The sequence below is a fragment of the Callorhinus ursinus genome, unplaced genomic scaffold (genome assembly GCF_003265705.2).
Source record: "Callorhinus ursinus isolate GAN/ISIS: 27379988/994484 unplaced genomic scaffold, GSC_fseal_2.0 scaffold16, whole genome shotgun sequence".
Taxonomy (NCBI): domain Eukaryota; kingdom Metazoa; phylum Chordata; class Mammalia; order Carnivora; family Otariidae; genus Callorhinus; species Callorhinus ursinus.
The window spans coordinates 30,455,947-30,474,379 of NW_027397078.1; the positions used below are offsets into that span (position 1 = coordinate 30,455,947).

At 47.3% G+C, this 18,433-nt stretch overlaps 1 protein-coding gene across 2 annotated transcripts in view; it reads right to left on the reverse strand.

Annotated features, from left to right (window-relative positions):
* NHS (NHS actin remodeling regulator) overlaps positions 1 to 2,745 on the reverse strand; it is a 349,306-nt gene extending 346,561 nt beyond the window's left edge. For both annotated transcript variants that reach the window (XM_025857844.2, XM_025857843.2), the window contains exon 1: positions 1,670 to 2,745. In XM_025857844.2, coding sequence (XP_025713629.2) covers positions 1,670 to 2,216 — 547 coding nt within the window. In that variant the 5' untranslated portion in view covers positions 2,217 to 2,745. The remainder of the gene's footprint in view (positions 1 to 1,669) is intronic.
* Between the last annotated feature and the right edge of the window lie 15,688 nt (positions 2,746 to 18,433).

Genomic DNA, 18,433 nt, shown 5'->3' on the forward strand with positions numbered 1-18,433 from the left:
ACACACACACACACACACACACACACACACACACACACACAAATGTATGCACCACTCAACATTGTCTGCAAAACTTCCCTCCAGTTCTTTTGAAGTGAAACCACCACTCACCCCAACCGCACTCCCCAGATATCAGCGCTGTAGAAAGTGAAGGGCTTGTCCCTGCTGTGTGGTTTGGGGTTTAAAAAAAAAAAAAAAAAAAAGAGGCAGGATTAAAGCGCTCATTTCAAGTCCCAAAAGTAAAATACGACTTGGCCTACGGCAGTCCTAATTCTTTCCAGAACTCATCCCGGAATTGCCCTTTTAAACAACCAGTCATTAACCCAACTCTGGGTCTTTTATAGCTGCGAAAACCGATCGCGCACATCATTTATTCATTACGCTTATTATTATTGTTATTGCAGAAAAGCAGCGAATTCCCGGGGCGCGGTGCAGAGGGGGGTTTTTTGTTTGTTTGGGGGGGTGCGCGAGTGGGGAGCGTCGGCGAGGGGGCTGGGCTGCAGGGCAGAGGTGCCCGGAAATCCCCGAGGAAGGATGCCGCGACAGCGCCCCCGCCTCGCGCGCTCCGCGGCCACCGCGCTCCGGCGCAGCTGCTGCAGCAACGGAGGAAGCTTCTTATGTAAGCCAGAGCCGCTGACATCACCTTCGCCACGAGCGTCGCAGCCGGACTAGGCGCCAAAGGACCGGCGCGCGGGCCTAGCGCCCCCGCCCACCGTCGGTTCGTTCCTAAAGGTTTCGGCCGCCGCCTGATTTGACCGACCTGAGCGCCCCTCGGAGGGCAGATGACACAGAAGGACATTTATTGGGAGCCCTAGGGTGTCGCAAGAGTGAAGTTAAAGGGCAGCAAAGATGCCCAAGGGTCTTCCACACGCGGGTGGATTTGGGGCGACAGTGCACGGTGGGGGAGGGGGGAGGGGAACACGCCTCCAGGCTCCTCAGAAGGCAGACGGCATCGAGAGCCATTTAGTAGGAGCCCTGTGCTGCTGGGCGCAGGAAAGGTGCCCGGGGTCTGGGACACTCCTGCCTCCACGCCCATCCCCGCGGCCCCTCTGGGCCACAAGGTTAGAGCAGAGGCTTCGGAGTTCACTCGCGCGGCGGACGGCGCCGCGCTACGTCGCACGCAAGCGCAGGCACAAGTTCGGGGCTCGGCGCAGACCCTGAGGTAACAGTAAGAGTGACAAAACCGCTACGGCGTTACAGAAGCCCTAAAAGGACGCTCGCTACTCCTCGAGCCCCCCAAGCACGCACGGAGGGTACTACAGGGCTCGGGGCTGGACTGCTGGAAACCACCGAAGTTGCACCAATCCCCCACCCCCACCCCCGGGGAAGGCGAGTCCCGGGAATGAATGACAGACCCCTCTGCCTCCTGTGTCCCCAACACTCTCCCTCTCAGCCCGCGGCTGCCTACGAGTTCCCAGGCCGCCCCTTTAACTTTCTCCCCCCCCCCACCCCCTTCCGCGACTGCATCCCCGCCTCCCGCCCAGCGGGAACTCCCAGCACCGGGAGGCCTGGGGTGGGTCCCAGAGGAGGGGAGGGTGGGGAGGCGAGAGTTAAGGTGCAAGCTGCAGCGGGCGCGGCGCCGCGGGGCTGGGATTGCGGCGACCGGGGAGGGCGCGAGGGTGCGGCGCCGGAGCGGAGCGCCGGGCGGGCGGACGGCGCGGGTACTCACGCACTGCCTCCTGCTTGGGGTCCAGCGTGCCAAGGACGCGCTGCACGCTGCTGAGCTTGCCCTGCAGCGCCCAGACGCGGCGGTGGGTCAGCTGGATGTCGCTCTCGAGCTCCTGGAAGAGGCTGCACGCGTGCCGGGCCACGTCCGAGAGCTGCCGGAGGATGCGGGCCAGCGCGGCATTGCTGACCGCGCACAGGTCCAGCATGAGCAGCACGGCCGCGGCTGCCGCCGAGGTGGCCTCGCCAGCCGCGGACGCCGCCTCCGCGACCCCCGCCGCGCTCTCCTCGCCCGCTGCTGGCGCCTCGCCGTGCGGCGGCTGCGCCTGGTCGGTCGGCGCGGGCAGGGGCGGCGGCGGCGGCGGCGGCCCGGGAGGCGCGCGGGTGGGATCCTCCGGCCCCGGCGCCACGGCCTCGTCCCGTCGGTCCGGCGGTTGCAGGGGCGGCGGCGGCTCAGCGCTGCCTCCGTTAGCGTCCTCCGCCGGGCCGGGCGCCGGGCGCCGCTGCCGGCACAGCCACTGCGGCTCCACGATCCTCTTGGCGAAAGGCATCCCGCGAAGCCGGGCCGAGACTTTCTGGTCTCCTCAAAGCGCCCCTTGCGAGCGGGGAACCGGGCGCGCCCACCTGGGCGGAGAGGGAGCAGGAGTCGGGCAAAGGCGCGACCGGGCGGTCCGGAGACGCGAGGGCTCCTCAGCTCACCTGGTCTCCTCCTCTTCCCCGCCCCTCTGGCAAATCAGTCCACCTGGTCGTCCTCCGGGCGCACCGTTCCCTGGGTAGGATGACAAGAGCGGGGCACAGAAATCCCGGGGTGCGCCTGGGCTCTCCTCACTTGCTTCCGACCCGGGTCGGCTGGCTCAGCTCCATCATTCCTGCCTCGCCGCCGGCGCCCCGGCCGCTGCCGCCGCCACCGCCTATATAAATGGGCGTGTATGTGTGTGTGTGTGTGTGTGTGTGTGTGTGTGTGTGTGTGTCTGTCTGTCTCGGTGTGAGTGTGTGCGCGCGCCTCAGTTTGAAAGTACCCCGGCGCAGGCCTCTCCCCGCGCGCCCCTCGGCCGCTCCGGGGAGCGACTGCGCCCGGGATCTCACTCCCTCTCTGGGCGGGGAGGAGGTTTCGGAAAGGCGCTTTGAAAACCCGGAGAGAGGAATCCGCCTCCAGCCCGAGTGCAGGAGGCGGCGCGGGGGTGGCGGGGCGGACGCAGGGCGGAGGGAGGCCGGGGCGAGGGGGGCGCAGCGCCCTGTGCGGCCGCTGGGAGTCACTGGTGGCCTCGCCGCGCCCGGCGCGCTCCGACGCAAAGACACTCGCATCCAAGGGGTTAGGATTGAGACTCTCAGCGTGATGGGGGCAGGAAGTCCTCAAATTGGGGTTGGGGGTGTGGGTAGCGAGCGCAGAGGCAGGAGGGTGGGGTATTGGGGTTGCGGCAGATTTGGCGTGTTGGAGCAAGTTGCTTCGCCGAATTCCAGCTCTGAGCAAGTCCTTTGGGTCCTTAGCAGGAAAAGCTGGGCTGCCCCTCGGAGAGCCCCCGGGCTCTGTAAGCGTCGTGGGACAGCTGGGGTGGGAGGTGATGAGGCTTGGGCGCTTCCCAGAGTGGCCAGGATGCTGTTGATACCTCTTTCCAGGCAACTCTCGGCCGCCTGCGTTAGGCCAGGTCTCTAAAGAGTATCATGAATGAGGCCCAAACCAACAATGAGCAAAAGCCCCAGAAAACTGATGGCAAAACTCATTGGCATGTTAGGTGAGATAAGCCGGATCACCTGCGTGTTACCCTACTGGGCTGATCATACACAGGGATTTTCGAGTTCTCTATCAGAGAGATGATGATTCCCAGAAGAAAGTTTTCCCCTGCAGTTAACTGAAAGGTATAATTTCTAAAAATGCATGTATTTCGATTGCCGCAGTCTGCAGGCTGGATGCTGTCAGCCTAAAACCTAAAAAAAAAGAGTTTGGGAAATGTTAATAAAACACATGCTTTCATCCCTCCAAAAAGAATACTGTAAAAATATTTTTTTTATTTTAAAGCCACAAGCCAGATCTTGGGAATGCAGCCTTCATTTCTTGTGTCTAAAGAGAACATGGAAAAAATATGTTTTATGGCAACAATAAAGTCCTCCAGCCCTGCGGTAGTGCCTCCTCTCCGCTCTCCCTGCCTTTAGTGGGAGCCTGCACAGGGCCCCCACAGTCAGCACTTTGGACTGGCCCACACTTTGGTTATGAAGGCTTCAACAGACCCTTCCTTCTCTTATTCTACCAAAAAAAAAAAAAAATTAATAACATGGGGCGCCTGGGTGGCTCAGCCGTTGAGCGTCTGCCTTCAGCTCGGTCATGATCCCAGTATCCTGGGATTGAGCCCCGCATCGGGCTCCCTGCTTGGTGGGAAGCCTGCTTCTCCCTCTCCCACTCCCCCTGCTTCTGTTCCCTCTCTCGTTCTCTCTCTCTCTGTGTCAAATAAATAAATAAAATCTTTTAAAAAAATTAATAACATTTTGGCAAGGGAACATCCTTGTTCATAAAAGATCCAGGCTGGGAATTTGAGGGTAAAGGGTCATGATGTCTGCAAGGTACACATAATCGGTTCAGTAACAACAACAAGAATAATGATGATAATAGTCATGTCTATGTACAAAGACAGAGAAAAAAGTGAATATGGCAAAATAATGAGTCTAGGTAAAGGGCATTTTGGGAGTCATTGTACATTTCTTGCAACTTTACATTTGGTTTTGTTTCCAAACAAAAAAAGAAAATATTTTGGAAAAGGGTCTTTTAGGAGTTGTTTTTTATCTCACAAATCTAAAAAGCTTAGAGCTGGTTGTTTTCAAATTCAGCTTGACTTTTTAATATGTTCGAAATTCTGAACATGAGTTCTGCTAGGTAGCCAAGCCACACACTCCTCCCTAAACATATTGAGGCATAAAGAACAATGAGGGGTTTTAAAGGCATCCAGTTAGCAAGCCTTGTGGCAAGTCGGCCCTGCCTGTCACTCCCCCTCACCCAGCACTGTCCTATTAATAGCACCCAGGGGGCCAGTAGAGTGGGCTCAGCTGAGCACTCACAGGGGCAATGAGCCGGCTTGGGTTGTCACTCCTAAAAGGAGCTTGGGATCATTGGTGAGTTCCTTCCTGGGCCCCAGGGTCCCTGCGGCACCGCCAGCCTTGATTGAAGGAGAGGGCAAAAGAGTCTCACAGAAGAGGAAGAGTCTTCCTCCAGGTCTAGGAGGAGGAGGATTCCAGGGGGTAATTAAGTTCAAGAACAGGCTAGGGACGTTGGTGCCTGCCCCGAAGTGGTCAGCATAGACTGAAGTCAAGATTTCAAAATGATTCAAAGCACACTTCAACTATGCAAAAAAGAAAACTCTCTTTGTAATCTCCTGGACTCCTAGTCATGTGCTAATAAAGCCATTGGGTTCAAAATTAAAAGCTTTGATTTTGGCTTTTGATCCCTTCCGTTCTCAGTCCACTGTAAAGTATGAATAAAGGCACGTTTAGAAATGTGATTGTTCTACATCTGGAACACCACCTAAATAAAAACTATGTGTCAGCTATCCAAGGACAGCTTTAAGACAACTTCCTAGCCTCACTGTACCTCTTCCCATTTTAAGCCTCTCCTATGTGACCTACCTTCCTCTCTCTCTCTCTTTCTCTCTCTCCCTCTCTCTCTCTCTCTCTCTCTCTCTCTCACACACACACACTCTTCAGCTTGGCTCCTAATGTATAGAACTGAAATACTGAAATCAATAAAAGTGTAGCAACCACATGTAATCATGATGAGATGTATGAATATTCTTAATGCTGATGCGTTTTCCACACATCCACAGGAGCTGTGCCTTCCTTAATCAAATCCCCGATCGCACCATTTTACTCTGGCTTTTCCCGCAAAAACCTGATGAAATCAAGGTTGGGATCTGAAGCCAGACTACTATACCTACTTATGTGCGTGTTCATCTCTCCTGATCACATACCGCCCCCCCATGTGCCCCTTTACTACCATGAGCTTGTAGCCAAAATGGAAAGGAAAGGCAGCATTTAAAAATAACTGGCCTAATCCCCAGCAGTCAAACTCACGCAGCTCAAAGGCCAGCACAATTTCCCCATAGATGCTAATGTTCGGTCAGTATAAACCTAAGGCCATTGTAAAATGAATGAAATACCCCATCTATGTCACCACACCCCCCAGTCACGCTCCTGCCTGCTGCAGCCCAGGGGGAACCAGTGCCAACAGTCAAGCTCCTCTAGAGCCTCCCAAGCAACAAAACAGTTTCCTGAAAGATTCTTCATCAAAAATGTCTGCTCTGTTTCAAATATCCCAGCATTGATGCTGCACCATCATTATTTATACTTGAAAAATATTTATTTTGTCTAAGAAATTCCAGGAGATACGTGGGCTCGTTAGCATAATCATGTAATTATAGTGACTGGAGTCTCCCTTCCTCCACCCAGTTGCACCGATTCCTCACCTAATCACTCTAATTCACTCCTGAAAGCCCTGCCACTAAGTAAAAAGCTGTTAAATAAAAAGTATTTTCATTAATTTTTGGGGGGGAAATCATGAGCATTCCATCCCAACCCAAGTTACCCAAACCACTTTACAGATAGAAAAATATATCAAGTTTACATAAGTAAAAAGCAACAACTTGGGAGTAAATGAATATGGTATGCCCATAAAATGTAATGTTAAAATATCTGGCAATGGAGGTGCATTGTACTTGCCAAAGGAGGAAGAGCAGATCCGAGAGTGGGTAGCGATGGCTGGAGGAGGAGAGAGAGGTTGCCATTCTTGGGAAACTCTTGGAGAGTCATATGGTTCACATTCAAGCAGAAAACTTTCTGGAGCTCATGGCTATCCTACACTTGAATTGCACCCCCGAATAAAGTCATAGCACAGAAAAACAACTTTAGGGCAAGATAAAAGCTAAAGATGAGAGAGCCACAGAACATATGAGAAGAAGGCATGTGCACAGTCAACCGAAGGACTGCAGGAGATGTTACTGGCCCCTCTCCCTCCCACGCCAGGAGGCCACACTTCATGCTCCCCAGGAGGTTCTCCCAAGTTGGATGTTAGCTGCTGAGCTCTGACATTCACCAACTCCCTCTCTGCTTTGGCTTTGCTGGTTCACGGGAGGAAGCTAGCGGCCCATGGGTGTGTGCCAGCTTGTTGGAGGGAGCATGCATTCTCCCAGAGCTAAGGTTCACAGCATAAACATCGTGTCCAAAGCCTCCACGGCTTTGTTTTTGAAACTCAAAAGTCCAAGCGCTTCTGGTTCGAGAACCTTAAATTTGGCTTTGTGTACCTATGTTCCCAGGAAAGACCAGGGGGAAGAACTCATTAATACATCAAAATATGAAGCCACCATACACATAAGCACAGGTGCATACATATTGACAATTATCATGTGTATAGTTTTCAGGGGAAAAAAAAAAGACTATATACCACTCCCAAAGATTTTCCTTTATTTCAGTTTGTGCTTTTCTTCCTCAAAAATCCTCATTTAGCCTATCGAGTGTGAAGGACAAGAGTTTCTCTCTGCATTTTACTGACAGGGACACATGGGCAGAAAAATAGATAATGCCAGTAAGTGGTTTTTCCAAAACGCCAAAGACTGTGAATCCAAAGACTGTTCTAACCAGCTTTTTTATCTTCCCTGCAAAGAACTGTTGATTGCTCACATTGTTTCCAACGGCAGAAATTTTGACTTCTTTCTTATCTTAAGAACTCCTAGCCTCACATTTTACAACTGAATATAATTTTAAACATGCCAAATCTGGATCTAGTCAGAACTGCAAATACATCAAAATAACGGACAGAGTTAAAGCAGATGGTGATAGCAAACAGGAAAGTTTCATTCACTGATTCGTTCTTCTGGTTATGCAACAAACATTTACTGGAAGCTTTATTTACTGAGTGCAAACATCTATTGGGTGCTCAGGCCTCTGTTGGCTGCCAGGGATCTAAAACGAAAGAAGACATAAACACCGCTCTCAAAGGGTGGAGTCTTATAGGGTAAATAGACCTGTAAACAAATCAAGGTAGTACATCGGCCAGCGAGCTATAATAGAGATAAAAATTAAGTGCAATTCACAATCCCAGAGTGATTAACGCGGTTTGGGGGGAATCCAGGGAGTCTAAACGCAACAGAGGCTTCAGCGAGTGCTGGGTCTTCCAGCTTAGAAACCGGAAAACTAAAGCTGAGCCCAAGCATCAGCACATGGTTGAAAGCAAAACAGTGGCGAAAAAATTAAGAGGCCCTCCAGCCAGCTGTAAGAGAAGACGTGCTTTTGACTAGAATCATGAAATGGCACTTCCAACAAGTCTTTTAAAAATCCTGGAAACCAGTTGGTAGGAGAAAGAATGTGGAAATTAGGTTGTTTTTTTGTTTTTGTTTTTGTTTTAAGGTGATTTGTAATTCTCACACTTTGGCGGGGCTCAGTTTATAAAGAGGAAGTCGATTTTTAATATATTTACTATAAAGGAAAGGCTTCAGTTGGGTAAAATGAAGCACAGTCTCTAGAGCACATGGTGCTAATAAAGCTAACCAGCCATTCCCTAAGGGTTCATAAGCTCTCCCCCCCACACCTCCCTTTTTTTTGAACTGTGCAGAATTTGCTTTCCAAGCACCCTTCTGTGAGGAAAACGACTGGCGCGGGCCTTGACCCAGAGGAAGTGCTTTTGACTGTGGTGGTCCTGAAATAAATCAGCTCTTTTGGAGAGGAACTTGAGGGAGCGCAATCAACAACTCACGTTATCAGTCTGGGACACAGCCCTTGTGAACAGCAGAGGCAGCAAACTGCAAACTTTATCAAGATTGTAGTGCTCATTAAGGAAGTGAAATTGAGCCAGATTTGAAGGAAAGCGCTGTAGTAATTACAGAGTTATGAAGATTTAAAAGCTATGCGCCTGGGCACGCAGAGCGCAACGTGTTTCCTTTGGGTTCAGAGACACCGCAATTACAGGGCTTAAGGGGAGCAAAGCACCGAATTAGAACTCCCCATTAGTTTGATGAATCACTGATGTAAGTGCAGGCACCGGAAGTGGCTGTGGCTCAGCCTGATTTCTGTCCACTGTTCTCCCTCTAGTTCCTTTACAAGATGAGGGGGTCGGGGAAGAACACAAGCCTTGGGTTAATGATAAAAAACTGAGCACAAGAAAGTTAAAACTTTCCGAAGCTTAATGATTTCCCTACATTGGTGTTGGCTTTGCCAAGAGTTGTATAATAGCGTGTTCTTTCTTCTTCCTGGGCTGTTACATGGTAATGGTACAACAATGACATGTTAGTAAATCTAATAAGAAAACCAGAGAATAAAGTATTTTATGTGGGTGTAGAACAAGTTAACATCCCCACGGGAAGCTCACCGAGATAATAATATACAATACTGCACAAGACATGCTAGAATAAACAGACAAACAAACAACCAGTATCTAGCCAATTAGCAATCGTGGGCAAAAGTCTGGTTCTTTGGAAGGAACGGTTCGACCCTTCTGATTGACCTAACAAATCTACTTGCAGAAATGGTGTCTTGCCCCAGAAAGTGATGCTGCTGGTGTGAGGTAAGTATTTCGGGGTCAGGATATTTGACTCTGTGACTCCACATCAATACAACCAAAAACTACAGCCAATTTTTTTTTTTTTTTTTATGAACGGGGGACACAAAGGCACAAAGAGGTCAACACACTAATTCCAACCCAGCATGACCACTCAGACAAAGAACTCCGTAGATGAAACTCCGGAACTCACGGCCCAAAGATACTTTACTGGACAGGCCAGCCTTTAAATTGGGCGCCGAGATGATGCTTGGTGGGAAAGGTGATTTTGTCAGCAGGAGATTTTTAAATAAAAAATGTCACCAAAATTTACTTACGTGGCCCTTCTCATATTTGCGCATGAACTACAAGGCTCCTGGGATCAAATGTGAGACAACCGACCAGCCGTGCCTCTTAAATTATTTTTCCGGAGGTGTTTTCTTTCTCCACCTCAATTGTAAAGATCCAGGAATAACAGCCCAGTGCACAAAGTAGACATTTTTATTTCTCATCCTGTCTCAACGGTCTCATAATGGTTCAATGAGAGTCTGGAAATAATGAAAGCTTCTCCATGGAGAAACACAAGACTCACCATAAGGAACAATTGCACCTAGGAGTCTCCTGTAGTAACAGCAACACTAGCAGAAACATTCCAGGAGTCCGAGTTTCCTATTTAAGAGAAAAGAATTTAAAAAGTGACCATCCTATACGCTCACTAGTGTACAGATGGAATATCAGGCCACTAAGACGAAAATAAACAGTTGGATTTCTTTTGAAACATGTTTAAAGTATTTCCTACTGACTCTGGAGAGAACTTCACCCCTGGTTGCTAGGGAAGTCATAATAAAAGACTGGGGAAAGTGAAAAAGAGGGGGAAAAAAGGATTTGAGTTTTTAAATTTATTTTCCATTTTTATTTTATTTTGCCTTTATTTGCCCTTGGGAAAGGGTATTCATTTTGAACCACCCATAGGACTTCCATAGTTCTGCTGCAGTGGCAGAAACCGTCCTTTGCTTACCCACTACCCCTTACTTCTTTTCTAACAGAATTTCAGTTTCGTCCCAGGCGGCATTGACACCAGCCAACCTGCTCACCATCCTAGGTTCCCTCACATTTAGGGTTGGCCAGATAATGTAGTTCTGGATAAAAACGTCTACGTGGACAGCTGCTAGAGATTTCAATGAACATTTTGGTTTTTTTTCTTCCCCCCCAAGGTGCTGCCCTTCTGGATTCTTCCTCTCCCTCCTTGGCCCTGGTGAATGGACTTGGGGCTGAGATGGAAAGGCTGTCCTGTGACTGTCACATACATGAGCATGAAAGCCTCGTGCATAGAAGTAAGGCTCTGGGGAAATAAAAGAACAGAGTGCTCCCTAGACCTGGACTCCCACCCCTACCAAATTTCTTGTATTGTGAGAAAAATAACCCCCTATTTGGGTCAGATACTATATACATGCGCTCAGAGGTACTTCTGACTGACAGGAGTGCCAATTCCTTACAAAGCAATCCTCCCAAATTCAGAATACTAGGGTTCTAGATCTTCTTCCTTCATTCGTTCCATGCATGTTATTCAACAAAAACCTACTAATGTGTCTGCGACTGTTCTAGGAACCAAGGAGCCACCTGTGGATTAAACAGAACAAAGCAAAGACTTGCCCTCGTGGTGCTCACTTTCCCGTTAAACAATATTAAATAATCATTGTTCCATAACAGTTTGTGAATTCAAAATATGGTTCTATACTCCGAAAACTATAGAACACTCATGAAAGAAATTGAAGAGGACACAAAGAAATGGAGAAGCGTTCCATGCTCGTGGATCAGAAGAACAAACATCATTTTAATAGTAATTCTATACTACCCGGGACACCTGGGTGGCTCAGTCAGTTGAACATCCGACTCTTGATTTCAGCTCAGGTCATGATCTCAGGGTCATGGGGTCGAGCCCCATGTCAGGCTCCACGCTTAGTGTGGAGTCCACTTGTCCCTCTCTCTCTGCTCCTGCTCTCTCTCTCTCTCAAATGAAATCTTTAAAAAAAAACTTTTTTAATTTAAAATGTCTATACTACCCAAAGTAATCTACACATTTAATGCAATCCCTATCAAAATAACACCAGCATTCTTCCCAGAGCTAGAACAAACAATTCTAAACTTTGTATGGAACCACAAAAGACCCTGAATAGCCAAAGCAATCCTGAAAAAGAAAAACAAAACTGGAGGCATCATGATTCTGGACTTCAAGCTCTATTACAAACCTGTAGTCATCAAGACAATATGGTACTGGCACGAAAACAGACACACAGATCAATGGAACAGAATAGAGAACCCAGAAATGGTTCCACAACTATATGGTCAAATAATCTTCGACAAAACAGGAAAGACTATCTGATGGAAAAAAGACAGTCTCTTCAACAAATGGTGTGAAAACCGGACAGCAACATGCAAAAGAATGAAACTGGACCACTTTCTTACACCATACACAAAAATAGACTCAAAATGGATGAAAGACCTAAATGTGAGACAGGAAACCATCAAAATCCTAGAGGAGAACACAGGCAGCAACCTCTTGGACCTCGGCCCTAGCAACTTTTTATTAGACATGCTTCCCGAGGCAAGGGAAACAAAAGCAAAAATGAACTATTGGGACTTCATCAACATAAAAAGTTTCTGCACAGCGAAGGAAACAACCAACAAAACTAAAAGGCAACTTACAGAATGGGAGAAGATATCTGCAAATGGCATATCAGATAAAAGGTTAGTATCCAGAATCTATAAAGAACTTATCAAACTCAACACCGAAAAAACAAATAACCCATTTAAGAAAAGGGCAGAAGACATGAATAGACACTTTTCCAAAGAAGATGTCCAGATGGCTAACAGACACATGAGAAGATGCTCAACATCACTGATCATTAGGGAAATGCAAATCAAAACCACAGTAAGATACACCACCTCACACCTGTCAGGATGGCTAAAATGAACAACACAAGAAACAACAGGTGTTGGCGAGGATGCGGAGAAAGGGGAACCCTCTTACACTGATGGTGGGAATGCAAACTGGTGCAGCCACTCTGGAGAACAGTATGGAGGTTCCTCAGAAAGTTGAAAACAGAACTACCCTATGACTAAGCAATTGCACTACTAGGTATTTACCCAAAGGATGTAAAAATACAGATGTGAAGGGGCACATGCACCCCGATGTTTACAGCAGCATTATCAACAATAACCAAACTATAGAGAGAGCCCAAATGTCCCTCAATTGATGAATGGATAAAGAAGAAGTGGTATATCTATACAATGGAATATTACTCAGCCATCAAAAAGAATGACATGCTGCCATTTGCAAGGACGTGGATGGAGCTAGAGTGTATCATGCTAAGTGAAATAAGTCAGAGAAAGACAAATACCATATGATCTCGCTCATATGTGGAGTTTAAGAAAAAAAAAACAGATGAACATATGGGAAGGGTGGGGGGAAGGGAGAGAGGGATATAAACCGTAAGAGCCTCTTAACAATAGAAAACAAACTGAGGCTTGATGGAGGGAGGAGGAGGGGGGATGGGGTAGATGGGTGAAGGGCATTAAGGAGGGCATTTTTTGTGATGAGCACTGGCTGTTGTATGTAAGTGACGAATCCCTGAATTCTACTCCAGAAACCAGTATTGTACTGTATGTTCACCAAGTAAAATTTAAGTTAAAAAAAAAAAAAGATGGCTCTAGGGGGTCTATATACTTAAAATAATGCAAAGAACGCAAAGAAATGATGTCTGTAGTAGATGATGTTGATTCCCTTCCAGCTTCCTTCTCCTGGCTGGCGGACTCAGCCCCACACTGCTGCAAATGCTCGCTGCTCACAGCTGAAGCCTGCTCTGGAGACTTGCCCACATTGCAGTGGAACCCCCCAGGAGCTCAAGTCCCCCCAGCAAAGGGCAGCCCATGGCCAGTGACTCAGTGGAACAGTGCAGAATGCACGCTGTGCTGATATTCACACTCCAGAACTCTCCATGGGCTCAAGCTGAGGTTGCCTTCTCCTGAATCCACGTTTGTTTAGCTCCTTCCCCTGCCCACCCTGCATCCCCCACACTTCACAGGTCCCTCCTGAGAGCTCGCTCTCCCTCACTAAGGCATCTGCGGCAAACATGCCCCACCGTGGCTTCTGCTAACGGGAACCTGACCTGTCTGCCTCCATTTTTTTTTAATTAATAAAGAATATAAATTTTTCATTTACCCCCTTTGAACTAACCATCTAAAAACTTTCTCATTTGAATTAAAGTTTGTAGAAATTAGAGGGGCTGGCTCAGAACTCACACAGCTGATCATCATTCAACTCAGTACAGCTGGCCAGCACATTAGTTCTTACTGCTCTAATGTCCTAATTGTGTTAACTAATAATAATAAATCATTTATCTTGCACCCTCAATTGACCACCAGGTAAGAAAAAGATGCATAAGAATTCTTAATATTGAAACAGAAGTTCATGAGACACACAAAAGCAAAAATAGAATGATCATTTCCTTTGGATCAGTAGTCAACTGATCCAAATCTTATGCACACATCAGGATACTAGCAGTACCTGAAAAACTAACGCAAAAGTGAAAGTATTATGATGATTATGTCCATTTTGCATTTGCATTTTGGGGTAATATAGACTATCCACCCTGTGAATTGTTATGCTCATAAATAACAGCACCAGAACTTTCCTGTCACACTATGCCTTAGTCCACTCATGTTGCCATATCAACGTACCATAGACAGGGTGACTTAAACAACGGACACTGACCTCTCAGCGTTCTGGAGGCTGGAAGCCTGAGATCAGGGCACCAGCGTAGTTGGGCTCTGGGGAGGGCCCTCTGGTTTGTAGGCTGCCTTCTCCCATGATGTGGAGAGAGGAAGGGCTCTTCCTCTGCTTGGAAAGGTACCAATCCTATCATGGGGTCCCACCCTCATGACCCCATCTCACCCTGCTCACTTCCCAAAGGCCCCACCTGCAAATACCACCACAGGTTATTTTTTAAAACCCCAACATGGGTCGCATATAAAAAGCACAAAATGAAAGAATTATTAACATCATCTCATAAAAATAGTTTTTGTCTCTTTTGATCCCTGAACGTACATTTAAATGACTACTGAACTTTAATATACATTCAGTCTGTGACCACATACAATATGTGAATTTAAAATCAATCTGTTGACATATTCCAATGTTTCTTACATAAGCAATTTAAGGCCAATAAAATGCATCCTTTGTTAAATAGACAAATATCAAAATTTGTCTCTACAGATTGTGAATAGTAGTAAAATTGAATTAAAATGAATTTCTTAGTGTAACTTTACTCGTTTATCCAAAATTAAACAGTATTTGCTTAAAATTGGGTTCTTTTTTTTAAATCATTCACCATATAAAAATGATCACATGATTTTTTAACATGTTAAGGGATTGGAAAGATGGCATGTCACTTTCAAAGGGGTTCACAGTGTCCATAAAATAGAAATGCTGAGATAGTTGATCTCTGGGGTCACATATGATGTGAATGACTATGATTCTCATGTCACTGGCTGGACTGGGAGCTCCAGCATGCCAGGGAACTTCACCTATCTTGCTCTATATTGGTAGGTAGTTGTGTAATAGTCCTTACCTATTTAAAAGCAGGACACTGTCCCCCTCTGCTCCACTCCTTCATTGTCCAGCTCTAAGGCGACCCCCTCGCTGGTATCCCACAGCCCACGGAGCCCTCCTGGGTCCTAGAACCTGTCTTGTGATACTTTAGTGTTTCTAAACAAGAAGTATTGGGCTCAATCAAGGAAAAAAGTATGCTAGGATGTGAAATGAACCAGAGAATATAAGCCTCTGGATGGTAGAAAGCCTGAACTGAGTTGATAGATCCTCCAGTCCTAGAGATCTTTTAGAATGTCTCCAAACTCAACATCTTGGTGTGAAATATTCAAAGACCTAGAGAGAAGGAACTGAATTAAATGACCCTTTCAATTTTAAGCCTCCATGTTTCCAAACAGGGGTGTTCAATATTAGTCCAAGCTGAGCTCGTGCATGCTGCTTTATTGTTTTCGATTTTAAAACACATGAAATGCCCATCATAGACGATGTCCACACCACAAGTACAAAGCAGCGTGTACAACGGAGATGACCAAAGAGAACTGTGTGATCTGGAAGATAAGAGAAGATACCTAAATCGAGTTTCCGTTTGGACCAACAACTTTACATCAGCTTTACAACGACTGCTTTGGTTTTTCCCACCAAAACCAGAGGATCCCATCTTATTAAATTCCTGAAATATGTATTAACTTTCTTCCTCCTTAGTCTTGTTCTCCCATATATGCCAAACAGAGTGGCTAAAACCTAGAACTAATTGACAGGTCTGCCCATGCATGTATCTTCAGAGCTCTGCAAAATCCCCTGGAGCAATTCATTGTAAATAGAAGTATTAACATGTAAAGATAGTATTTTAATTAAACATTATATTGAGTTATAATACCTAACTACTTTATAAGAGCTCTTTATATATCAATGTCGGCATCTATTTATTATGTATGTTACAAATAGAGAAAAGCAAATCCTGTTCTGTGCTATTGAATTGTGGTTTGCTCTGCTGTTTCCTCATATTGTAAGAACTCCTGTCATGAATTTAAGAAGTTGTCACTGTAAGGAGTTTGACTTGGATGAAGTTGGCCCTCTGTGGTTAGGGGAGCCCCAAAGGGGGGAGCCTGGGGCCCAGAGTTGGGATCTCTGAGCACGGCACTCTTTCCCATTGATGTCCATGACTTAAAGCATTCCCTAGGCATTTTCTCACTTCTCTTTTAAATCATAATTCCCAGCTTCGCATGTGGCAGTTCTGAAAACAAGCCTCCGTGAAAGGGCTTAGCAATTCTGGGCTGAAATGAGACACCGGGCACTGCTGTAGCCCGCACGATGTTTTTCTGGGGGGAAATGACTCCTATGGCCTTTTCTCCATCACTGTCTAAAATGGTTTCCTTGGCAAACACAGCTGGAGGTTGGTCCACTTTAAATGGCACCAACAAAGAAACCTCCCCAAGTCCCTGGAGTGACTCTTCTGTGGTCTAAGAGGATTCTTAGGGATCAGCTTCCCAGTAACCAGTCTCACATACATTGGCATTACTTAGTTCCTTCCAGTGCCTCCAAGCACCTCACAAAACCATTTCTCTGCCTTCAGGGTTCACTGCTGGAGATGAACACATGATGGTTCTCCCCACGGGACAGTCCCAACCCAACACAGTGATGTGCCCCCTCCCCTCACAAGCCGCCACTGTTTCTGCACACGTGAATGGAACGTTCAATTCACTCAGTAAGGCTTCTGATTTTTCTCAAAGCTTTTCTATTAGATGCAGTATGAGAAGTATGGGATTACCTGGGTCTTACCTCGTGATTTAATATGGTTGAGTGGAATCATCTGGAAAGTTTTTGAAAATATTGATACTCTGGGGGCTCCTGGGTGGCTCAGTCGGTTAAGTGTCTGACCCTTGATTTTGGCTCCAGTCGTGATCTCAGGGTCATGGGATCGAGCCCTGTGTCGGGCTCCATGCTGGGGTGTGGAGTCTGCTTGGGATTCTCTCTCTCTCTCTCCCCCCCCCCCCCCGTCTCTCCCCTACTTCCCTCTCTCTCTTTCTCTCTTTCTCTCTCCCCGCCCCCTCAAAAAATATTGATACTCTGGTCCCCACCAGCAAACCCACCAAAAATTTCTGGTTTAATTGGTTTAGGGTGCAGCCCAGGCATCAGGATTTTTTAAACTTCTCAGGGGTTTCTAACACATGGCAAAGTTTAAGAATCAACCGGAATTAGGAGACTTGATTTAAATGCAGCCACTAATTACCCATGAGGCCCTGAGCAAAAGAAATATTCATTTATCCACAAGGTATTCCCTGACAGCTTGCTGTATGCAAGGCAGCGCTAGGAGCCTAATCTTTCTCGCCTCTGAGATAAGTAAATTGCACTCAACAATTTGCTCACTCATTCAGCAAATCAGTATTGAGTGCCTACTACCTGCCAGGCCCTGTGCTAGGCACAAGATGTGCAGCAGTGAATCAGATGGAGAAACCCTTGACCTCATGGAGCTGACAGTTCAGATGGGGGAGGCACAATCACATACAAGTAGTGAAAAACGAAGAACAGGGGTGCCTGGCTGGCTCAGAGAGCACAGCATATGACTCTTGATCTTGAGGTCATGAGTTCGAGCCCCATGTTGGGTGTGGAGCCCACTTAAAGAAAAAAAACAAATAAAATATACTTTTTTAAAAAAATGAAGAGCAACATTATATAAAGGATGGGACAGATGATGAGACAGATGATGAGGGGATGGGCAGCCAATGTGGAGGAAGCAGTGGGCATGGTGGAGAAGGGGGAATGGAGGGAGGTCGATGGATTCCAGAAAAAGTCAAGGAGATCACATCTCAAAGACTTGCTTGTGGATGTGATATGGGGGGGGGAGAGAGAGAGAGAGAGAAGGAAGAAGGCCAATTCCTAGCTCGCAAGGTTGATGAGTCATTCACTGGGGCAAAACATGTGTGAAAAGAACCTCAGCCACCCCCGGGGGTTGTGAGGGTCTACGGCGAAGGTATAGGAACCTGGGGCAATGGAACCAAGCCCCTCCCCAGACAGAGACCAGGGCACAGGAGGAACACTAGCAAAGAAATGCAATGGCTCTCACAGGTGGTTATTTTAACGCCTGAACTGGGTCTTTGTCTAGCTAACGGGGAAGCCACTAAAGAGCCTGTTCCCAGAGACCCAAAGCTGAACAACTTAAAGGGAAAAATGGACAGAAGAACCAACTGCAATTGTAAACACTGTGAGGTACCATGTGCCCTGAGAAAGAGGGGTCTTGCATACTGTGGAGGCACTTGGGGAAGTAGTTCTCTTCCCCCTTCTGGGTGTAGACTGTGTTGGCTCTGAGAATTCATATCTGTCCTTGGGAAATCCCTGTAAGCGTGTGTGTGTGTGTGTGTGTGTGTGTGTGTGTGTGTGTGCGCAGGGGAGAAAGAGAGAGAGAGAGAGACTGAGAGACTGAGAGAGATCCACAGCTACCATTGGGCAATCTGACAAGGTCAGCGGGCAGGTCTGGGGAGACAGTGGGCAAAAGAGTACCCACGGGAGGCTGCAGAGGTACGTGTTGACTAATGCACACCGGGGGGAAATGTCCTGCTGGAGGAAAGGGTGTATCCTGGGGTGAGAACAGCTCTAGTGGGTAAACATTTCAAAAAGGGAGACGCAGAGGTGGAAGAAGGAGGAGATTCCCC